This window comes from Marmota flaviventris, chromosome 9 (assembly GCF_047511675.1).
Source record: "Marmota flaviventris isolate mMarFla1 chromosome 9, mMarFla1.hap1, whole genome shotgun sequence".
NCBI classification, from domain to species: Eukaryota; Metazoa; Chordata; class Mammalia; order Rodentia; family Sciuridae; genus Marmota; species Marmota flaviventris.
Window position 1 is genome coordinate 91,567,801 of NC_092506.1, and position 26,252 is coordinate 91,594,052.

The 26,252-nt window shown below is 33.1% G+C and overlaps 1 protein-coding gene across 2 annotated transcripts in view; it reads left to right on the forward strand.

Moving 5' to 3' along the window:
* Positions 1–26,252, forward strand: part of Gria4 (glutamate ionotropic receptor AMPA type subunit 4) — a 354,313-nt gene that overhangs the window by 314,379 nt on the left and 13,682 nt on the right. For both annotated transcript variants that reach the window (XM_027930549.2, XM_027930548.2), the window contains exon 13: positions 2,732–2,979. In XM_027930549.2, the coding sequence (XP_027786350.1) occupies positions 2,732–2,979 (248 nt within the window). The remainder of the gene's footprint in view (positions 1–2,731; positions 2,980–26,252) is intronic.

A 26,252-nucleotide genomic window follows, 5' to 3' on the forward strand; every position in this document is an offset into this window, starting at 1 on the left:
ATGCCATTTCCAGTTCTTTGCCTCTTGATTTCCCCTCATTCTTTTACCATGTACCTGGTCTTATCTGCATCATGTCCCTTTAAATCAGAATCAGAATTCCTGAATATTAACATGGTGACAAATGGGCTGTTCCCCCACCCAAAGAAAGTTGCTTGCATCTTCCTAATTTTTTTCACTGACAGTCTGTATTTTACAGTTTCTATTGTACCTGAGACCTCCCAAATTTAGCACAACTGTTCTACAGATTCTTCCTTTTCTTGATTTTAAAGAGATCGAATCAAGCCAGGCATGGTATTGCATGCCTGTGATGTTAGCAACTCTGGAGGCTGAGGCAGTAGGATCTGAAGTTTGAAGCCAGCCTGGGAAACTTGGCAAGACACTATCTCAAAATTTGAAATATATAAAGGACTGGGGGATGTGGCTCAATGGTAAAACACCACTGGGTTCAATCCCCAGTACCACAAAGAAAAAAAAAGTTTGAGTTCAATTCTTTCTCATTTAAGTATACATAATTCAATTTACTTAAACAAAAGCAGCAGTAATTTTATTCACATTGGCATTATAAGAATGGACTATCAAAAATTATCAGTGAACTAAAAGTCCTAAGCCCTAAGAATATTTTTTCCCATTTTGCTAGGCTAGTTTAATTTAACTATCCTGTTCCTTTAATATGCTACTTAACTGGAACTGGAACATTGCCAAATAAATGGCAGGTTTCTGATTTCTTAAAATGTTCAAAAAATATTTCAATTAAAACAATTCACTGATTTTATTTCTTCTGTTTTTAATGTATTATACATAGTAGGGTTTACAGTATATGTGGAGACCTGTACCTTTTGAGGTGAAACTCTGAAGTTATATTTTTAAAAAAGTGATCATATGTCTAAAGGATGTTGTTTACCAACATTTGTCTGATTTTGGAATCATCAGAGTAAATATATGAGGACAATCTCTATTATGTGATCCATGGAGTTTGTATTTTTCAGAATTAATTATAAAATGAAAGAGATCATTCTCTGGAGCAGAACTCTAGTTTTAAAGAAAGGCTGAATGAGGCCTACCAATGTGGCTTAATGGATCCTGTGGCTGGGTTTGAACCCCAGAACTCCTCTATCTGGGATGCACATAGAATATTTGCAACTGAATTGACATGTTGACTTAGAATTTCCTAACATGAGAATTTCCCACCAGAATTAACCTGTCAAACACCTAAACATACACACACACACACACACATACACACACACATACACACACACACACACACACATACACACAGACCCCACAATCCACATTATGGGATATTTTCAAGTGTTTGTAGCATAAAACTATTTCACAGAACAACTCAGCATGTCTATTTTCCATTTGACATTTATCAGTGTTTGAATATACTTTGCTTTGGTTCAAATATTTGAGTCAATCCTTGTTTTGCTTATTATTTAGGTTTATTGATTACTAGTTTCCCATCTTAGAAAGTCAAAACTTTGAATCCCACTTTTATCAGTTTTTTTCTTTGTCCACCTGAATAATTTGCTTTTGCCCAAATACATGTATCCCTAAATTTGCTATTCAGGATAAGAAGAACTGCTTCTTTATCAGATTCTATATTTGGTAAACAAAGGAATATTAATATAAATAAATGTGTTTATTATTTACAGTTATGCCTCACACATGAAATCTAAATGAAGTCTCAATTACTTTTTTTTTATTTAGATCCAGATACAAAATTTTTGCACTTGTTATTGAAAAAAATGTAATCATAAAAGTTTGTGTGCATTATCCTATTATCAAACATCAAATGGAGTTAGACTTTGTATCTTACTAAATGTATGTTTGAAAGACATTTGAGTTCATTTGGGTATAATTTCACATTAAAAATGTATGTGTGAATGAAAAAAAAAATATGTCAATGCAGATTCTAATAAAAGGACCTGGGTAAATTAAGTAGCCGGAGCTCAGGTAGACAGAAGTAATTTATAGAAATAAATGTTTCTTGGCTGGAGTCAGGATATGAGAATGACTCATCAAAACACAAAGCAGGAAAACAGGAATCACTTCTCCTTAAAGTTTGATGTATATTCTATCTGGAGATTTTGTCAGACAATGTCTAAAAAAATGTTTTGACTAAACTAGAATTTGATTCGTATGTTGTAGATATTTGCTTTTTATACTATAGCAGATTTCTCTTCTTTCTTTGATGTTCAATTACTGACTTGATATGACCCATACATTTATGTATGTCTTACTTTGAGGTATGAAGAAAGATAAAAATAAAATAACTATCCTTATTGGTTTTAATTCAGATATAATATTAAAAGGAGTTCTGTCAAGATAAAAGGACTAGATCAGTCTGGTCTTTTTCAAGTTTATCATGACTGTGATATAAAACATGATTTTAAATGTTCATTGCTGTTCATGGCCTTGTATGTTTAAGATGAATAATAAGTTGGTATTTAAAAATAATTGAGTATAGTAATTTTTTATTATGGCAGGAGGTACAGGCCTCTTAAAATATTATTTTTGAATATTTGTCATTTCAGTGATTTCCTTAAATAGTTTCAAATGATATTTTTCCAATAGTGAAAGAATAACCTTACTATTATGTTACTGTATAGCAAATTAGAGGGCAATGGGAAGATACTAAAGGGCTTTATCATTCTTTTTCCTTCGATCAATTTTAACATGTTGTTCCCTTCTTTCCTGTATTTAATTTTATTTTAATTTCCTCCAGAGATCAAAAATAGCAGTGTATGAAAAGATGTGGACCTACATGCGATCAGCAGAGCCATCAGTGTTCACTAGGACTACAGCTGAGGGAGTGGCTCGTGTCCGCAAATCCAAGGGCAAATTTGCCTTTCTCCTGGAGTCCACTATGAATGAATACATTGAGCAGCGAAAGCCATGTGACACGATGAAAGTGGGAGGAAATCTGGATTCGAAAGGCTATGGAGTAGCAACGCCCAAGGGTTCCTCATTAAGGTGGGTGGAATAGTATAACAATATAACATGTGTTGTTATAGTATTCCACCTTCCCTGATGTCCCTGAAAGAATTATTTTGTTTTGTGTGTAAACATGGTATGTTTGTTTGTTTTATTTTCTTTTTCTCCATTTCATATTTTTTGGTCAACAATCAGGTAAATTTTTTTTCTTAATTTTAGAATAATCTAGTTGATATAAACCTTTGAAGGCCATATAAAAACCAAACTGGTTGAACACTAGCTGTTTCCAGTGGGCCTAAAACAGGGGTAGCATATACTTCTAAATCTCATCAACATTTTTTTTTGGCCACCCAAATCTACACTGTCATTGTGTCAGTAATAACTCTACATTTTATCATTATTTTTTTTTAAACACATTGCCTGGCCTCTAGTTTCTGACTAAGAAGAAATTGGCTTCTTGCCAGCCAACTATATTTTTTTTCCATTTTGATGTTTCATTTATTATGGTGTCATTCTATTTTATATTATCTTGAGATTACATTGGTGCTAAGTTTAAAACCACATCTATTTATAAAAGCAACCAAGATCAGGGAAAAACAGGCTCTGGTTTTATGGTGCTTACTCAAGTCACACTCCCACCTATTTTAAAGGGAGTGTGGTGTAAGTAAGATCTGTAAAATTAGATCCAATGACAATACAAAAAATGTTTATAGAGAAGCCCCTTAAATGTGCTTCGTGAGTCAAGTGTTACACATGTGGGGTAAAAGTGAGACTTTCATTCTTATGGAAATATTGGTTAAATCTGCCCTTTTTATCCTCTTGGTCCTGGACATAGAAAATTCACATGTTTATGTCCAGGAGGCAGAATTTCCTATTTTCCTTAAGCAATAAAGGCTGCTGTTGAATTGATGGGGCTAGAGCCCATCACAAGTGATGACTGACAGATTACTCTGGTCTCAGTGCTGCTTAGGAGAGATGCACACAAAGCACAGATTCAAGAGGAAATCAGAATGTTTGCTAAAGGACTTAACCAAGAACCTGGTCTTGAAAAATGATGTCTCTGGTAAGCCATTCAAAAATGAAGGTAATAAGACTTATACTATTGCCCAGCACAAATGAAAGCAATATAAACATCATATGATTGTTTTCATTGATTTCAAAAGGGGAACTACAGAATACTTTAAAATGTGCATTGGGTGGGGGAAGGGTTGAGAGATATAAGAAACAAATACCAGTACTGAAAAGGGTTGCATTAAACCAATATTGTGTGTTTGCAAGCAACACTGTAATCACTAATAGGGGTTTTATGGTATATTATGAAAGGAATGGTTTTCAAAAGAAGATTGATAAAAGTTAGTAAAGACAAATTTGGGTGTGAACTTTGGCAATTCTGAAGTCTGGTTTATTTGAACATACATCCCATACAAAACTGGAAAAATGTGCAGGGAGAAAGCCAAACTAATAAATTATCCATAATAGAATTCTATCCAAAAAGGTTTCAATCATTCAGAAACCTAAACTGGCATCAGGGTAGTTGGCCTTTGATGATATATTTTGTATGATGCAGTATGAAAAATATGTAATTTCAATGAGGTTGAGTAAGCTAATAAATTTCTGTTGTAATAGTAGTCACAAGAGCACCTTAACATAAATATTTTTTTAAAAAAAATAGAAGGGGTGAAAGAGACAGTGGTTGATATGTAGATCAGTGTTAGGACTATTGATTACATTCACTGGATGTCTCTTTTGCTCTTAATTAATTCTCTGTGGATGTAGCTGCCTTGTCCTCTGTCTTGTGTGTACTGATAAAGTCAAGCTCCAGGGACTAAAATTGGCCCTAAGATACCGGAGTGTCTGACTGCCATTGATGGCAAGAGAGTTCCCTCTTAAATGTGCCACTTTGTCAAATCCACACTACAGGGATTGTTTGGGAAGATGCTGAAGGGCTTCATCTGTCTAGAACTGTTTAATAATCAGCCATTGGCTTCCCCCTCTTTTCCTGTCCTTGCCTGGATCTTGTTAATGAGGCAATTGTTAAACTCGGCTTCCTGGATGGAGAGTTTGTTTATGCACTTTGTTTTATATATGCCACAGTTTCCTGAGCAAGCTGGCCCCTGCATGCCAATACTACAGTTATTTTGCCCTATTTTTTAGAACATTAGAAGGACACTGAAGGCTAACCAGCGTTCACCTTGCCCCCTCCCTCCCCACTCCCCCATCCCTCTAAGCAGAAGACTTGCTAGATTTAAATCTCATTCTTATTCCACTAGGATTGTTTTGTTTCAAAGAGACAAACTAATATAGAGATGAACTAACAGGCATCTGCATAAATTATTTAGTTTGTAGAAGCAAGTTCAAATTAATTGTATTCATCAGAACAAGTTCCAGAGGGCATAACTGTATCAAGTGTCTTTGAAGCCTTCTGTCTTATTCAGTTCAGTAGAGACTTAGGTCTTTTCTCCTATAGGATCTATCTTTTCTTAACCAGGTCTTTAGGTTAATTGCTCTGGATATGATCAGACATGTGTATTTCAATGTCATTAATGATGGCTTTTTCACAGATTGCTGTTTTGATTCATTAGGCAACATAAGGCTTTAAGAAAAAATAGTAATTGTTTCTTCTATGTAAGCTTAACCAGAAAATGCCAACAAATGACTAGCAATGTTCCTTTGGTCTAGGGAGTTTTAAGTTTTCAATCCCTGCTTTCTGTTCAAAATGCTTAAAAATAAATGTCACAGAAAAAGGAAGCATGTGATACTCAATCAGGATGGAAAATCAGGACTTGGGTCTTAACTGTAGACTTTAAAACAAATTCAGTCAGGATCATTACAGCATATTTGTGACTAGACTGAAAAAATATCACAACAGTGATGACTATCACACATCTTTATGGTGGAGAATGATATACAGAGCTCTCAGATAGACTATTTCAGACGAGCATTACCTGGCCATATACCTGAGAATTAAATCAATTGACCTATCCATTAGATGGCCAATGACAATTCCCAGAAATTATTGGTTTATTGTACTTTGACGTAAATTCTGCCATTTTTAGGTGACAGAACAATATCAGGTATATCAATCTTTTTATTTCTCCTGAATCTTTTTTTTCTACACTCACAATACTATTTATACTTTAATCAATACTCTGTCTTCCTCCTCTTCCCTACTCCAGTACCCTTGACAACCCAAAAGAATAGTGAAAGACTTCTTCTGGCTGAGAAATTGTGAAAGGTTGTTTTAAAATATACATTTCAGATGATATTGTAATGAAACATAAAATTTAAGTGAAAGAAGAATTGTATTTATTTTGACTTTACTAATAATTCTATCAACACTATCAACTTTATTATATAAATTGACTATAGTATAGATACACACTATAATAAATATATACTTTATTATCAAAATACTATCAACTTTACTATATTTTAACCATACTACACTAGTTACTATACTATTGATTTTACTATGCAATAAACAAACCTACTAAAAGTAGTTAAGAGTGAATCATAATTTGATTAACACAGATTTACTGACTAAGCTGCTATTAGATGAGAATACTCCTTTTAAAGAGATTCACGATATTTAGAATCAGAAGTGTCTCCATTGAACAAGGCAGTGGATCTTATCTGAAGACTTCTGCTGGCCCTTATAAGAATTCATATACTTGACCCCTATATTTGAAAGCAAATTTAAATACTGTACTCTTCTATACTTTTACCATTTAATAGAAATAATTCCCATACAAATTTGCTTGCTGAAAAGATGTTTGTAGGACTGTGTCTAAAAATAAGACAAATATCGTGTCAGCAAAAAAAAAGAGGGAGGAAAAAGAAAAAAAAAAAGATGCTTCAATAGAAAATAGCTAGAATGAAACTTGCATCACTGGGTGAGCTCTGGAGAATATGATGCCCAGTTGGACTTGGCAATGCCCAGTTGCAGGCACCCATGGCAACAAGAGCTAAGCTTTTGAAAGCAGGCCTATCACAGTTCCTATGCAACAGGCAGCTCCCTGCCTCACAAAATACCACAGCAGGGGGGAGGAAGTACTAAGAAAGGCAAGTCTAATACCACCTCTCTCAGTATTTAACAAAATCACTGACCTCGCAGATACTTGGCCCAAGTCTAGTTCTGCTTCACAATGAGTAGAATTCTCCGTAGGACAAATGGTATTTCCTCCACTTTGGAGCATTTTATAGAGTAGATGTATTAAAATTAATATTCCAATTCATGTATGAAAAGTGTATTATCCTAAGGAACCACTTTCTTATATAAACCTGTAACACATACCAAGTCACAAGTTCAGAAGTACTTAGAAGGTTTAGAAAAAAGAAATTCGCTAGACAGTGTATGTGAGAAGAGTATTCTTTTTTCATTATTATTAAAAATAAGTCAATTATTAGTATGCACCATAATAATAGAAAAGCTTAAAATCATAGAAATGTGAGGCTGAGTACTTAATATTACTAAGCATCTCTTGACCTCAAATGAATAAACTTATATATGTCTTCTGGGAAGGAATTGCAGTAGGTTAGTACACAATTTTTTATATTAACATTGAGGAAAGAAATGCCATTTTTCTTAGTGCCACATTAAAAGTTGCTACAGCTAACTTTGTTTTTGTGATTTCATTATGTTTTGAATATAGTCTCTCAGGCTAAGGATTAGACAAACAGAAAAAAAGTCAATTGCGCCTCTCAACATACACACAAATGTACACAAAATTCCCTGTGGTACTATGTTAAATAACTATTCAGTTTGCTGTTAGGGATGCTGATATTTATTGTGGGCACCAAGTATTTTGCATTCACAAACTGAGATGTCACATGGTAAACGTATCGATAGGACATGTGTCCCAGGAGAAAATAATTGCACAGTAAGATCCGTATACTTCAACCTTCCCTTTCAGAATCTGAACACAATAGGGAACATAAAACTTTCTATTACCATTTAAAATTCCAAGTTTTTTCATTTACTTCTTTCCTATAATTAAAAAATGACTAAAATCATAACTCCTCATAAAGAGGAAACAAACTTTTTTTTCCACATTGTGTTAGACTAACCAGGCACTGTACATTTGTGCCCTCCTCATTAGATTTTTTAAAATTCTGAAATGATTTTCACTCTGTCTTTTGACAAATAATTCAATATTTGGTTGCTAGTTTCCAGCTGATAATTTATCATGTAGTTTTTAAATTGTTCACTTTGGGGATGTTTTGCAACAATAGGTGGAAAAGTTTTTAAACTTGTTGTGGTTTTTGTTTTTTTTTAACACTTGTTCTTTTCACCACTATTCTTAGAATTCTACTTTAGCAATGTTCCTGAGAAAATGGAAAGTTTGTCACCATTTTAGTTGCTATCACTTCAACAATGATAAATTTAATAAGATTAAACTGCTATAAAAGAAAGTTAGCAGCTTATTTAAATATTGACAACTTGATTTGATGAGCCATCTCAGACTAGATCTTAATTCTGATGGTTCTAAGAAAAGTCAGAGTTTCAAACTGTTGTTCTTTTGATCCATGCAGTTGCCTCATAGACAAATATTGTAAAGAATCTCCACACAAAGAATATCTGTATCCCATACAATTGAACATGGCAGCATACACCTGACATGAGTGCAGAACCTGTAGCCACCAGGTTAAGTGGCCTGGACCTCCACATGCCAACTGTATTTTGGAAACAAAATCATTCTAAAATCAAAACTCATAATATGATTAATAATAAGTGTGCTGAACAATCTCTAGGTGAATTTACCCATACATTAATATTACATTTAAGTATTTTCTTGGTATATGACAAGCAGCCATTCAGGTTTCATATTATGTCACTGATCTTCACAGATCACAGATCATCTCCACATAAGGAATAATCTCCAGATACAATTCACACTCCCCTCTCCACCACACACACACACACACACACACACACACACAGTAGTCAGGTTAAGAAGAGGCATGGGAACAGAACAAGTGTGTGAAACTTTCAGTGAATTTGGATCCCCTTTCTCTACTGATGGGCAGAAGCCCAGATATGAGTTTTCTGGAACTAAAGCTATAAAGCAATGGAGGAAAAACAGTCCCCCTGAGGTTTCCGGCAATGCTAAGATCTAGAAAGAAGCACAACTAAGACATCCTAATGAGGAAAAAAAAGAAAGAAAGAAATCCAGTCAGTCAAAGCAAAGCATCTGAAAGGATTGTCTAACAAAAATTGGGAGGTAGGAGAAAGAAATGGAAGGGAAATTTATGGAACCAGGAATCCTAAAGCTTGAAGAAAGGAAGAGCAGCAGATATCAGTATGTGGGAGCTACTGTTTCGGCTTTTATATTGTATGGGTATGTTGTTGTTCACATTTAAGTCTTAGCTGGAGGACAAAAGTCCTGCGCCAGAGAAATTATCCATTTGAGGCTTTCAGTATCCCCAGATTCAACTGGCAAGGAATTGACAAAGTGTGCAGGCAGAAGAGGTCTGCACTCCCATGACAGGAAAGGACACTAAGGCATGCCATGTCATTATGAGCAGGCATTCAGATTAAAGGTAAGGAGTTAAGAAATGCAGGAGATCCATGTATGGAGGGCAGTGCCTGTTTGCCTTCAGAAGTGGTCAAAGTAGATTTGAATATGTCAGATTTCAATAGTATTCCCTTGCTATTGAATTTCTTTTCATTTCCTCATTCTTGGAATTCTCCAGAACAAGATTTAAATCCTCCAAGAAAGAAGGTGTTTTATTTTTTTCTCTGCATAATATGACGTTTGATAACTACTACAAAGCCACTCATGAACCACTTTAATAATAATTCAATTATTTAAGAAAATAAGTGTGGGGAAGTAGCTCAGTGGTACAGAGTTTTCCCTGCATGTACAAAGGCCTGGATTCAATCCCCAGCACAACAAAAATAAACAGACAAAACTAAAGAAAATGTTTGAGGTTAATTTTCTTCACTATAGGATCTCAGGGTATGGGACCATGATTTCTATAGCTAGGAAACACTCACAATTACACCGTTATCTGTATTTATTTTATGAGTAGTTCTTCATTTATCCTCAGAACATGAGCAAAGGTGCAAGGACAAGTTCTGCGTTGCTCTTGTTTGCACATCTCTTCTGTAGGATTCTATTCTTCAAGAGCCACCTTCCTAAACATAAGTATGCCAGGAAGATGACAGCACAGGATGCTCAGAGAGATTGTAACTCTTAGATAACTCTTACAACTCTAAATAGTTTCATGGGGACTAAAAGAGAAGTATTCAAATCATGCTGAAGTAAATTCCCACCTCTCAGCTGAGAATGTGGAGGTAAAGTGGGGAGAAACTGAAGAATAGTAGAAGGGGCTCTTGATGCTTTCAATAATTAGATACATAGAGAATGTTTTATGTACACACGCGCGCGCACACACACACACACACACACACACACACTAAACTAAAACAGGGCTTTGGAGGGAGTGACAATCAAGTTTACCATAAAACTCCAAAATGCCTGTTATAAAATACTATAAAGTCCACTTTGTTATGGAGATACAATCTACTCTTTAGTGTAGAATTCTATACTGTGCTGCTGTAAAGAAGTTTTATGCTAATAATCAACATCCACTTAAAAGAATGGATTAGAATATGGTCATGATTCTCTTCATGATGTCTCTTCAAGTTTAATTTAGCTGAGAATAAGAAACCATAGATCATTTATTTTAAAGATTGTTCTATGCACAAATCAGTCTTATAGCTCTGTTTTCACAGTGAAATAACATATATCTGAGATAACTTTGCCACAAATATATAGCAGCATACCCCCCAGCAACACCTTAGAAAATCACTATTCAGTCTGGGTCCTGAGCCTGTTCAGAAAAAGAATGATTTTAATTGTCTGAATATTCTATAAACAATAATTACACTAACAAAATTCATATATACCATGAACTAATGCATTATTTATCCTCCTTAATATAAAATCTTTTTCATAATTGAAAATATTTTCTTTTAAATGGACAGATTTCATACTTTCTGAAAATATAAAGTTCACTTTTAAAATATATATAATGAAATATACTTTCAAGATGCTTGTGAAACTCTTTAAATGCATCCTTTAATGTCACCCAACTCAACAATAAAGAAAAATTAAAGACACAAAAACATTAAGTGTATGTACAATGCTGAAATGTTGGAGAGATCTATGATTTTAAAATACCATTGACAATACTAAGTCTTATTCTTATCATGCTGAAATAAATTAGATTTTATTTGGCTTTCATTTCTTCTTAATTCTGAGTGCTCAATGAAGAAACTGACCCATGAATACATTCTTACAGAAATGTTAAAAAATCAATCTTTTCTCTAAGCATTAAATATGAGGGAGTTAACTGCAATAAGAATTAAATTCAAGTTAAACAAACAAATGTGACAAAAACAGTTCTGTGATTTTAAAGCAAATAAAAGAATATACAGATTCTCTTCCTTGTTGCTTCACTTCACAGAAGATATAAAAATTGTCAGGAGCCACCTATAGGATTTCTGCTGCTATAAAATTCTGGTTATTTCATATATGGTGCTGAAAGATCTGCAGTTTCTGAATCTCCCCCTTTGACATGGTAATAGGCAAAAGTTCCAATAGTAACCAAGAAAAGCATCTTCAGCTCCCCAGTCCACAGTGTCTCCTCTTTCCAGGAATTTACAACTAGAACCACAAAAAAATACTCATAAAGCATTATCAGCAAGTACAACTCCTTTATGTTGCTAATGTCTTTAGCAGAAAAAAAAAAAAAAACAGAGAAATTTAAAATGTAAGCAGGTTTCAGAGTCCTAAGACAGTACCCTAACCTTTACCTTAAATTTGAAGCTAGTAAAGGTAAACATAAATAGGATACAAGTACAGTTGACCTCAGATTGTCTCCCTGAGTAAAAAAGCAAATAATATAGACTGAAAAAAAAGAAAAAAGTTACTTTTTACTAAATGATACAATGAGAATATCATATATAGAAAACTAAAAATTACAGCACTATATTTCTTAAATATAACATTAACAATAATAGTATAATGTTATACTTTTCAAACAAATTCCACATATATTTTATAACTTGCTCCATTTAACTCTTTTATGATGTCATTTTATCATAGAGACACTGTAAATTAAACGTTAAGTGACTTGCCCACTGTCAGCTGAGGTTAGAACTAAGATCTTCTGACTTTCTCCAGTGCTCTTGTAGGAAAAGAACAACAACAACGAAAAGTATTTCTTATATAAAATACAGTTTACTCTTAAAACTTACTAAACACTATCTGTGATTCTTCCCTGCTACAGTTTTGACAACACTGGCAATTTCAAGGCATATTGGAAATACCCACATAGAGGTCGATTTTCCCAATTTCAAATTTATGTTAAAAATTGAATATTCTTGTTGAGTTGAAGAACTTTCACAAAGATAGATTTCAGGTTAGCACAAAGAAAGATTTTACAACAATTAAAGCTGGTTCCAATAAATGTGGAGAAAATTGGCTTAGGATCCCCAAAAATCAGACTTGTCCAAGTGAAAGCAGAAAAGATTCTCACATCTCAGAGAAAGGAGATAGTGATAGTGACCACTGTATTCTCTTCCTACTTTGAGACTATTGCAATTCTGAAGTATACCCTGGGCTACATTTATCAGAACAACCTAAGAATTCTCTTATACCTCTTTGGAGTGTGGACACTTAATCAGACTGTGAGAAAATTCAATCTCAGAACCTTGATAGAAGCTCATCTGATTTTGGAATTAAATAAATCATTTTGTTATTGAATAGCTACTTTCATTGCAGACTACATTGTGAAATGGAAAGATATTTAAGGAGAGCACTTCTCTGTGTAAACCAACAGAGCTGCAAATAGATGTAGGTTTTGTGCTCCTATATAGCAGACATTTAAAATTATATGTTGACAAGGTTCAAACCTGACAAAATTCATTGGATTATTTAAAAGGGGGGATAAAACAGCAAAAGTAAGGCACATGAGTATATAAGGAATTGTTCTGATTTTTTTCAAAACAAAGCTTGTATTTCTACATCTAGATATGATAAAAACTGATATTGATGTAATGTTGTATCCTGTGGCATTTCAATGTAAAATGCTTGGGAAGGTGATTTTTAAGGACATCATAATAACCCTAACAACTTCAGTACTATTTAATCCTTTTTCCATTTTTCTCTTCATCAAGAATAGCAATCAGTTTATGCCCTGGAGCATGAATATTGCACAGCCACTATAATTTTACTCAATCTATGCAGTATACCTATAGTTGTTCTTATTCATAGATTCCCAGCTTATTTCTAAATAAAAGGATATTTCCTTTAAAACTGTCATATAATTGACTTTCGTAGATGAAGTAGGTGTTCCATAAACACAATTTAATTCTTTTGCCCATTGTAAGCATAACTTTACAATTTCTGGTTGTATTTATTTCAGAAAAAAAGGAAATTCTCCTTATATATACATTTTTTGGATTTTATAGCATTTTGTGGGTAAAAGGTTGGTTTGTCAAAGTAGCCAATTTTAGTACATTCATTAAAGATAATGAATGAAATTAAAGTTCCCAGACAAGAACACAGGGAATATATGTATATTATAGTTATAGGAATTTTATTATACCATATTATATCATGAAACTTTAAGGTGACTAAAGATCATAGTATTAATCTAATGCAAAACAAATGGTGACAGTAACATATGGATACAAGATGTCATTGTGTAACATAGAACCTGTCATGTAGTGTTTTTTCCCTGCACATTTTCATGATGGCCATTAGAATAATGATGACAACATCCCTCATTTTAATGTCTCTGGAATACACTGGGACACACCGAGGTTCCAAAGCACATCCATCTTCTCACCTACTGTCATTTTACTTGATGAAGAATTTTAATAAGTTACCCAAAGTTAAATAACAATAGCACATGATCTTGTATGGGTTCAGGTTCACTCTCGGTCTCCACTCTCCTTCACGTCTCACAGAATTCAATCGATTGTCTGGTATTTTATTTTATATGGGAGCCAGTCACCCACCTTCTCTGAAATTATGCCAAAGGGTAACTAAGAACTGACTCTAAGCCCAGTTAATTGGGGGTTAATCTCAAAAAAGATAAGTCAAATAAAACCATGTCAGAGACTACATAAATGAAAAAAAGTCAAAATTTAATAACCAAATACCAAATACCAAGCATATGTATATGAATGTATTTCTAACTCGACTTCCAAAACTCCTTGAAGTTGGTGCCGTTATCTTTATCTGGCCAAATGCTGCTACTGAATCTCAGGTCAGATAGCTAATGAGTGACGGAAATAGTATTGGGGCCATTAGTGTTGAATTCCCAAATCCATACTTCCTTCTCTGTGCTTCCTGTTTCTCTCCAATGACACCTGGAGTCCCAGTTAGCCAGAGACACATTAAGGGGAAAAGAAAGTCATCTAATAATGGCCATACTGCCCTGAACTTGCCTGATCTTGGAAGCTAAGCAGTGTTGGGCCTGGTTAGTACTTGGATGGGAAGGGGGAAACATCTTATATTTATTTAATATGTAATTCCCTGTTTTGAAAAAATTAAAAAGCACTTAGTATCTAATAATACCCATTTCTCAGACTTTTTTCTAATATTTACATCTAATAAGCCTTTATTTCTTAGATTTTTACAATCATTATTGTTCATATGAGATTAAGTGCCATTTTACACAGGGTGTTGCTTGTAGCACCATCATTTTATTATCAACAGACCAGGAGCATACCAGGGAGGTTGGCAGAGAACACCACAGCACACCTCCTGCTCCCTAGGAAACTCTTGGTGCTCCCCATGGTACAGCCTCCATTATTCACTGCAGCTGATGAAAATTAACCCAGCAATTCCCTTCCCTGAATTCCATGCTCTTAGTCAATCTTTGATTTATAAGAGCTCTCTGACAAGACAAAATGACTGAAAAGCAGACACATTTTTCCCCCTTTACAAAGCTAATGTTCATTCCCCTTTGGCTTAATCCTTAAAACGGGTTTAAAATTCAATTCTGTGAAAGCCCCAGTATATCAGACAGTTGGTAGGGTCTTGTGAGACCTGAGGAAAGGGTTGGCCAGAACTGAACTTGACTTTAATACAAGACCATGTTCTATTATTGTTTAACTTTGGGTATTTCTCCCCTAGGAGGAGGACAGAGGAGAACTAACCAGCTCCAGGACCAAGGTAAGAGGGGAGTTTTCTTTCAAAAGAATGGGTTCCATCCATTTGAAGGAAACCCCTCCCCCACCTATTTTTTAATCCCTTTTTATTTATACATTTATATTTTTTAACCCACCAGCATTAGGAAACCAGCTTGCCACCTGTGCATAATAGTTATCTGAACATCCACCTACAAATGTTATAGCAAGCAAAAAGAAAAATTTTCACACAAATCATACCAGTTATATGCTACTACTTTTGTGTTTTCCATCATCATTAAATATTAGCACCAGTCTTCCATTAAGGCTTATATTCTTCAGCTGTTAATTTCTCTATATGTAGAATTATGCATAGTTACTGACAATAAAACCATAATGAGTAATAAGAAGGCACTAAAATATTAAAACTAAAATTCAATGAAATATGTCACTATTAAAATTGTTTTTAATAAAAGAAGCCACTGATATAATTTCAATAATTTTGAAATATAATCAAACAAAACTTTTGATCTGAAGTAATATAGACTTAATGAGATTTTTAATGAAATGATTCAAATGATTAGAAAAATAAGAGGAAAGGGAGGAAGTATTATCTTGAGCATTATTTCCCAGTGCTGATACACCCTTCCCAGACCTCTTTAATATTGCTTTTAGTGATTTTCACTGTACTCTCTATCTTTATGTTGTCTTTGGAAATCATCAGTAATCACTGACTTCAGTATCTTTTCCAAATTGGTCCTTCCTTAGGGGAGAACCCCAGGGGAGATACAAGTGAGAGATCTAAAAAGCCACTAGAATTTGAGATTGTCCAAGTATGGATCACATGGAATTTACAAAAGACACCAGCTTCTAGATCCTATTCAGCAAGAATTCTTTGTTGCCATTGTCCTCCAAAGAGGCTAGATCTCATATTATTAAAGTAGATTTTAGAAATATTTTAGTATCCATTAAATAAAGCACTTGAGCTTCAAGAAGAAGGGATTCTTTGTAAGAAAGAAACATACCCAAAGAACAAGAATTTTATCAATTTATTGTACGAAAATTGAGTCATCTTTCAGAAATGTAACTATATCATTTTGTTACAAATGTGTTTAAAATCCTGATATAAGAGACTTGGAGATTTTTAATGAAAGAAAAGTATTTCAGAAAGTTGTATTTTTATTACAGACTGTTGTCTTCTGATCAGGAACAATAGTAGTCATGTGATTGAGAACATAAATGAAAGGACATATACAAATCAAGAAGATGATGTTAATATCAATGCATGCTGTTCATGCAGATGATTATACTGTAATGGCTGCCAAATCCAGAAACCTAAGCATTGGACTTTTAGCACATGGTGCATTTATTGTCAGATCATCACACAAAACCTAGGTTAGACTGTCTCACACATTGTCCCCTTTAGGAAAGAGAACAGGATATATCTGAGTCACATTATTCATTCCTGATTCCATATGCCAGACATATGGGATATCTGCTTAAGAAATTGTACCCAAAGAATACAAGGAAATTGTCACAATACTTTTAGTAAACTGTTTATGTGTTGAATTTGATGTCTGCAAGGACAATAGTTATGTCAGGAAGCTTTGTTTTGTGCTTTGAATTCTTATGAAATATTTTATGGTAATATCATTCAAGGAAAGAATGGGTGGTGACATTCTTTAGGACAACCTGAAATTGAGATGAAAACACCATTTCCTTGGCTTTGTTGTTTAGTGTAGTGCAAACCTGATTTTATGTTAATTGCTATAGTTCTGAACTTTTAATGGAAGTGCAGACAGCTTCCTTTCATTGATTTGTAAGGCCTCTTTCTATACAAAGCTATATATTTATCACCCAAGCTTCTTTTTCTATTTGTGCTGTCATCCCACCAAGACAAAAGCAAAGACAAAACAAAGTAGGTGAAACAAGAGCAATTAAAACATATTTGACATGATAAGAGTTATACCCAAATACTTGCCTTCTGCTAAGGAACCTGAAACCCTAAATAAGAGAAAAAAGTTCAAATTGAATTTTTGTTTACTCTCAAGAATCAGACAGAAAATGTAAAATCTTGGAATGCAAAGATTAGCTAGACATATTTAGTGAGTTATTCAGTGAAGTAAATCTTAATCAAGTTAAACCAAATATACAGCTGGCATTAAGTATCTGTTAATGATAAATACTTTTAATTTCTAAAATAGGCTAAAATATTCTAATTGGTAAGGTGAGAAGAATTTTACAAAGGTGATATGTTTTATTTATTAAACATAAATATATTGAAATTTATTTATAAAAATACCATTACTTGGGACTTTCATTTTAATTAAATTATATGGGAGTATCATATTTCCCTAGATAATGCTGCCAAAATTGTAATAGATTTAATCATTTAGTGTTCTTATTTTGCCACACGAAGTGAACTGGTGACCCCTTTATTTTAACCACCTATAATCTCACTGAAGAACCTTCCTAGATTATTTTGTTTACACAATGTACCAAATTATCTGCTATAATAGGATCTAGTGTCAATAATATTTTGATGCTCCTCTTGCCAACATTTTATAGGTAGTTTTAAAGAATCTTGTTAAATTTAATTTTGAAATACATTTTATATCAGGTCTTCCCCAAATCTGTTTGGTTTCACAGTTGAAGGCGTGCCTGTCACCACCCAGCACACTGTTCTTTTGTTATAATGAGTAACTTGCAAAATAGCAGCTCAAGTTAATTCAATGTTATATCAATTCCGTATGTTGTCATTTGCATATCATCTGCATTTCTTGCTCTACACTGGAGCTGAGAATGGTATAATATACCATAAGACACAGTTGCTTCCCTCCAAGAGGGAAAAAATATGTGCACATGTATCATCACAAAGTAATGTATAACTCCAAGTAAGTAAGTTTCAGACATATTAGCTGATAAATATTAATTAAATAAATGAGTCGTGAGTGATTACTGAAAATGATAAGAAATTCAGAAACAACAAGGGAAAGGAAAAAAGGAATTCCTGGTGAAAGTTCTATTTTGACTGTGGAATCAATTCTAAACAAAATACCTTTGGGACTAGAAAAAAACTAGCATGACTGGAGGCAGAGAGCCTGCAGGGGGCTTAGTGTGTCATAGAATAGACTCCCGTGTTAGACAGACACAGGTTCTAATCCCACCTTTGCCATTTACTAGCTGTGCAATTTTTAGGCTTTACTTTGCTCATTTATAAAATGTAGAAATAAATCTATTATATTCAATTACTAGAATTCAATGAAAACTTGATGCACTATCTGGCTCAATAAAATGTACCAAATTTATACTTTAAAAGCTTTTATAAGTAAATTGTTGAGAAACCTCATCTGTCAGAAAAAGGTAATCATGAGTTGCTGAAGGCTTTTAACAAAGCACTATAAACAAGCACAAGAGCAAGGTTGTTCTGACTGTGGGTGGCAGAGTATGGATCGAAATAACCATTGGTCTTGGGTTAGAAGGGCCTCAACTGCATGATGCCAGTCTAGTAGAAATGAGAGTATGAATTTGGGAGGCACTTTTCAGAAAAACAGTTCTTACTGAATAACTTGCTTTAGGAAAAGAAGGGAAATGAAAATTTAAGTAGTCAATTGAATTTTTATGGCTGTTATTTTATTATTTATTTTTACAGTTCTATTTCTTCTGGGGGGAAAAATGTTCTAATCTGTTATATTGGATTAGAAAATTTCTTTGTGATATTATGCTTGGATATCCAAAAGTATATGTACTGAAAGATTAGAACTTAGAACATGAAGAATTTTGTATGTATTTAAATAGACACCCCATTTTAACCTTGGGAGAAAATAAATGTTACCATCTAATTAAATCAAGTCAGCATATAATTAATTGGGATGCTTTTTAAAGAAAATTATCTGCTCCTCTTCCTTCTTGGGTATTTAGGAAAGATCAATTTAGTTAACAAGACTAACTGCCTTTCAGGTTTTATCTCAACTCAAGGAGGATTTAGCCAGAGATATCAGAAGTTGCCAACTTACTAGTAAAGGGGATATGAAAGTCTGATTCTAAAGCTTAATTAGGGAAAATTCTTTGACACCTAGGAAACTTCTCAGGAAAAAAGAGAAATAGCAAGACAGAGAAGGACTGAATAAATAGCATAACTATATAGGAAAGGGCACCAACAGGAAGCAAAAGAGCATCACAGTACTTAGGAAAGAGCACTGGACCAGAAGGCAGAAGACCTGTGTCCAGCTGGGCTTTGATGGACAAGTCACCTAACTTTCTTTAGGCCCCAGTGACCATCAGTAAAATGAAAAGGTTGGAGATAACCTCTAACCTACATTTTGACTCAAAAATTCTAGGATTCTAAGTCTTTAAAGCAGTTGATGAAAGTTTTTAGCCTCAGCATAGACTAGAAAAAGAAACATGACCTGTGGTTCATAGAATGGTTTTGTATTTTGGTTATCATTGAAAGAGAGAAAGGAGCATGGTTTAGAGGATGAAGCATCCAAGTCAGCCACAGGGGCAAGTCCACACAGCACATCTTGGTCCAGGGAAGGCATCTGCATGAAAGGCCCAGAACTGATGAACCACCCACATGCTGTGAATGTGACAGTGACCAGCACTCTCATTTTTGAAATTGTACTTTAGACTAATAATAACCACAACTTGAAACGCGAATAATATTCAGAGGATACGTGAAGTGCTTCACAATCTAGGCAGACATGATTTGACCTGGAAACAAAGCTCCCTTTTATATGATTCGAACACAGATAATAATAACAACAGTGTGAATTGGATGAAAGTCTTTAGCCCTCATAATCTCAAAAGTACCCCAAGGATACCATAAATAAAATTTACACTATATAAAATGAATATTTGATATTCTATCAATTTATTTAACTATAACTAAAAGTATCCTTCTACAGTTTTGTTTTTTATTTTGTCAATTTAATATGCAGTCTTGTGAAGAGTCTCACACATAATATGTTTGCAGAATAATAATAGATTGAGACCACTAGCTTAGAAGTCCCTTCCTGAAAAATGACAGTCTTAAAACTCCTTCTCTATTGAAAGGAGACATCTTTGCGATAAAAATGTCATTTAATTTCTTCTACATAAAAGGAATTATTAGTTAATTTTAAAATAGTGTACTAAAATCTAGAACAGATTTTTTAAATCCATATTCATTATTTTCTTTCCAAAGTCTGTGAATCTCTTAGAATTGTATGCCAGTCAATTCTTATATGTTTATGTATATTTTTCTGAGAATGTATCCAGCTTTCATTAAATTCTTAAAGAAATCCATGACCCAAAGTAGGTTAGAGAATTTACTCTGTGATCTCAAATTGATGAAATCATGAAACCAAACTGCATAAAATATATGTAAGGGTTACCATTGAAAACATTCAACATAAAATACACAATTAAAATTATCACAATCCTTAGCTAATGCTCTGGCTATAACTGCTGACAGACAATCTCCTAAAAATCACCATGCTCTTTCAAAGATTCACATCCTTCAGGCTCAATTCTCCAATAAGAATTAGTCATGCAATTCCAAAGAATAAGAAATTTAGAGACAATTTTTGAAAGCTAAGCCAGTACCTACTTCATTTGTTTAGGAATCAATATGAATACAAGTACTTGGAATATGAAATACAAAGGTCTGTATATTAACTTGCTTATATAAAATCCAATGTAAAGACATAAATCCATCTTGATTTATCAAATTGTTTTTCAAATACTCATAAATTATGCTGGATATGAGTTGTCTTTTCACCTACAAAACTTTTGCAAACCTTATTTGTCATTGAAAAGGCAAACTGAAGTGAAAACATATTATCATTTTTTTAAAATTTTTGCATGTATGTGTGGAGCAATTTGGCCCAAAGTCTGCTTTTGGAAATGAGTGCACAAATCCAATGAAGCAAAAAAGTGCCTTGTGCTTGTCTATCGAAAGGAATAATTTGCCAAGAAAAGTAATAGCACAGCTACAAGTGAAATTGAAAACTAAGTGGAGCATTGATAATGCTTAGGACTGGTTACTCTTCCAGGCCTAAATAGTCGATAAAGTTTAGAAATGTGAATACAAATGCCTTTCTTTAAGTTTAGACATATTTAGCTCTTGACTTCTTATCATATGCCATTCTATTGATTTTTATTTATTTTTTATATTTTCCTGATTGATAAGTTATTTTTTGCAGTTGGTTTTTAATAGACAATATAAAGTTGTGATTTTTAGTTATAAACTCTGTTTTTCTGCTAACTTGCTTCATCCACCTTTATTTGGAAAAGCATCGTTAATGAAATTACAGAAGTAGATCCTAGTTGATATTTGCTCTTCTACCTATATATTGCTCTTCTACCTAACTCATATTGTTATATGGAACAGGATTTCATGCATGCAACTCTTGTAACAATATTTACACTGCAGCCATCATTTAATAACAAAATGAATAGTCTATATACAGTTAATTTGTATTCATTTTACATAAAATTGTTATTTTCTTATTAAAATAGTTCCCCCCAAAATTTAGCATGTATGGGTGAATGTGTTTGTGTGTGTGTGTATCTGCATTACAATGAATTTTAAATCAGATGAGTTTTCCAATTCGGAATTTAAATTTGGTTTCAAGGAAGGGATATAGTCAATATATAGTATGATGGAAAACAAATTGTGTTTTATAAAATTCCTACCAAAAAAAAAGATAATTTTTCTGAAGATCCCTAACACTTAATGGGGAAAGAACAGAGTTGTTAGCCATGAAACCTCTTTTTCTAGAAATAGATCTATATACATTTTTTTCTAATATAAATGGCCCACTTACCAGGACTCAAGTCTATTTCAGTCACTTTCATTTAATGGAGCCTGAGGGAGAAGACTCACCTTGTCTATCTAAATATGTATGAAAGGGCAAGCCTTCTCTCTGGGCCACTGAAAGTTCTATTAACCTCCTGCAGATTCTACCTGATGGGGCAGGCCTGAAACTCCTACAGTGTTCATACTTCTCTGCCTGACCCATGCCCCACAAATAAAGTAGAACCTTGATAGAAGCCAAGTACTGCACATGTTCTCCATCCTGTGATCAGAGGCACAAAACCAAGTGCACCAAAGCAAATCATATAATTAAGAACAATTAATGTTTTTCTGAGATCCTGAAGAATAACCCCTAGATTTTACTTCTCTCTCAAATTATATTTGATACAAAGTAGAGTATAAATTTTGGCTTGAAGAGAACAATTCTATAAGGCATTGTATTTATAAAATAAATGAGAATAGTCTTTTGGTTTGCTTTTTCCCAATTACTAAAGTATCACTGCCCATTGTAAAAAATTTTAAATGAGTGAGGAAGCATAAAAAACAAATGGAATCCAAATTAATCACAAACCCTCCACCCAGAAAAAAAAAAATTTGTTGTATCTTTAGCCAATATTTTTATTAGTATTAAATATATGTATAGCTTATTGTCAGACTAATATCACAAAGAATATACAAATTTCTTTTTTTTTTTTTTGCACTTAACATCATACTGTCAGTATTTTCCCTAGTCATTAAATTTTAATAGTTATGAAATATGTCATAGGAATAAATGGTACTTGTCACTACTACCTCAAAAGCTTTATAAAAACCTACATACATTTACATGTAATCCAGAAGAATCTGATAGAATAGGCTTAGGTCTGAGCATCTGTGTTTGTAAGTTTTGAGGCTTAAATCAAGCTTCTAGATAGTGGTCTGAACAGAAAATTATTTAATTCTCCCTTTCTTTGGGACATGCACATTGTCTTCTATGTTTTGAAACAAAAAGAAATATACCATTAGATTTATTACAAGTTACTTTGCCAACATCTTTGACTAATTTCTTAGGATTGATTGCTAAAAGAGGAATTATTGGATCAAGGATAAGGATTGGGTTAAAGCTTCTGTTTTATCAAGGCAAATTTTTTTTTCTGGTTTTTAACACTGTCATCAATCTATGAGATTGCCCACAATATTAAATTCTTGACAATATTGAACATCATGTTTACTTTTGTTTTTCTAATATGAATGAAGAAAAATGAATTTATAGTACTTTAACTCACTAATTCCAACTAAGATTGAATTACTTGTATATGATTTGTATTTCTTCCTGCATAAATTATCTATCAAAGCCCTTTGATGATTCAAAAGGAATTTCCTTATTTCATTACACAATTTCTTGTTAATTCACATCATTTTTAAGTTGTTTTAAACTACATTAGGATGTGCTGGATGGAAACTATGAAAAAAATCTCAGTCTTGTTTTGATAAATATTTTAGACATCATAACACCTGGTATTTAAATTTTATAAAGAACATAGTACAAAGATAGCATGTCAGTGAAAACAGCCATCTTAAAATCAGTGAGATGTTTTCATATGTATAAAACTAAGGAATCCTTTTTTAACAGGATAATAGAGCACTAACACCACACAATGGTTAGAGAAATAAATTGTAGTGGGGCCACATACTATGGCCATCCAACATTAAAGTGTTTGTCCAAGTAAGTGAAAAAGAATTGAATTTGTTTTAGCCAGGCTAAACCTGTTATTGCAAATTATTTATTCTACAAACTACACATGCCCTGAATATCCTGTGATCGGTCGGAAACTAATTCTAAGTGTTTATATCATCAGTTCTTTACAATAATACAGGAAATCATAAAAACACTTTACTAAACTTAAGCTTTATAAATTTGTCCCATTAATTTATATACATGTTTTAGCAAATGTACACTTTAATACCTCACCAACGGGAAATTACACTATAAGACAGATAGTTTAGAAGTAAATATAACGCATAAGGCATAAAGTAATCCCGAGCATATTCGACTCTACAGAATTTGGTGATAAGTCATTATGGAAGAGTCAAGGGAGTGGCAAATGTGTTAGCCTGTTGTTAAGCATGCTTTTTATAAGAAAAGTCTTACTTTTAATTTTTTAAATTTACCCAAAATTAATAAATGAAGAAAGTAAATCTGTTAGTTTCCTGCTTTAAAAGTTTTGTTTTAGGTAACATTTCAACTACATCCTTAACAAAATTAAGTCCCAAATCAGGCAGTAAGGTAAAATTTTATAATCTCAAGCTCAATTGAAGGGAATTCCAGGAATAAAACCTTTGGAGGTTTTCCAGAGGTCCTGGAATTTGATCAAGTGAGCATTTTCATCCCATAGTCAAATTCCGTATCATTTCACCACTAGGAAAAAAAACTAATTGGAGACTTTTTCTTACGTAGACTTCACATGATGCATAAAAGGCAAAGGCAAATAAGAAAATTTCCTGGGTTCTATTGCACTCTGTAAAAGGCCATTGTCAACACACCAGGGTTTTCCAGTGTGGTTTATATATCCAGCAAGAATGTGTTCAGCTACTATTTCTTCCTTCCCTCCCATTTTTAAATGGGGAAAAAAAAAATCATTTTAATTGACTTTATTCTGTAAAAGTTGTATTTAATACAATAAAAGGTATAATTAATGTAAGAAATAACCCACAATATTTTTCTTCTCTATTTTGCTTAGCAGACCACTATTACGCCTTCTTTAATAATTAACTAAAGTACAAATATCCCTTATAATCGATATGAGTTTCTGACATTGATTTTGAAATCAAGTTCTCAGATGTATCAAGGAGATTCCAAAGCAGTAGTTAAATGTGCTTCAGTAAGGATCTCTTCCTGTGTCCCTCGTTTACCTGACTGCTTAGGGTGCCCTGACCTTGTTTACTACAATTCTTTCAGGATTCCCTTGTCACTTTTGCTGAATAAAAAAATACTTTTTAACCTAGTGTAGTAAAGTGACAGAAACAACTTTATACTTTTTTTAACCATTTAATGATTCTTATTAACAATATGAAAAGACTAGTCATTCCATAAAATAGAACAGATGTCCAAATGGTCCTGATATATGTGGTTTATGTTGCAGTATAAATAGCAATCCAAGGAGGCCTTTAGACCTAAATTTATTATGTAAGGAAATGACATATTAATTTGACAATTACAGAAAATAACAGGCTCTATCAAGAAATTTTGAAATGCTGAAGATATTAATTATAAGTGCCTTCCACTATATATCATCAAAGAAAAGAAAATTTTATATATGATGATATTAAGTGGACTTTACTGAGGGAGCACATATTTCTGGAAGGAAAATGTGAATTACTTGTGAACGGGGCAATGACTTATTTATTAATCAAATGTAAAATCAAATATAGATATGTACACACATATGGATAGCAGTGTGAAACTAATCTGTTTTTACATGGCCTATTATATGGTATTAGAAAGACAATGTTTTAGAATAATTTTTGTAGATAGCTTGATTCCAAACAATTTTACCAACATAAAGCTTTTTTTCCTTATCCATTCCTTTATTTTGCTTTTTTGTTTTTTATTGTGCTGTGAAACTGTCTTTGGATATGGCTAATAACCCTGTTAAATAACCCTCTCATGAAATGGTTTTAATTTTATCAAAGGAATGGTCTAAACCAACATATAAAATAATTTGGATACTGCTTCACTAAAAAAAAAAAAAAAAACCTAAAATGAATATTTAAAGCTAAAATAAAGTGAATTATAAGAGTCATTTTCTCCAAAATAGGAAAACTTTAGTAGTTTCAATTCATTGAAAGACAAATGTAGTTTCTTATAAATACAAAATTCCCAACATAATTAAAAAAAAAATAGATGTTTCTAGCTTCACTGAGTATTTATTTATTTTTACATTTTAATTTGGTCCTTTTGGTGATTAAACTGATCACCTGATATTGTTCATTTTGAAATATATTAATTATTTTATGCCAGTAACGTGACACTTGGGAATGTGGGAACACCTAATCATTTAATTATCTATGTAGTAAATGGCAGTCTTAAAGAGAGTTAATGCTCCTAAAGCGTATGGTTTGCTCATGGGAAATGTCCACTCTTCAAGTGGATTAACACATCACAACAGTGGAAAAGTACATTATTCACCTGAAATACCATGAAAACATTTTACACTTTAACAGGCTATTTAGTAGTAAAATAGCCAACACTTTATTAGTCAGCTAAATGACATTTTACTTGCAAATCATGCTATTCATCAATACAGTTGTAGTTGTTTCATCTGCTCTGTAATTCATTTGGCATTAGGTAATCACCAAATTCAGTGTTTCTCAAATAGCACAGAC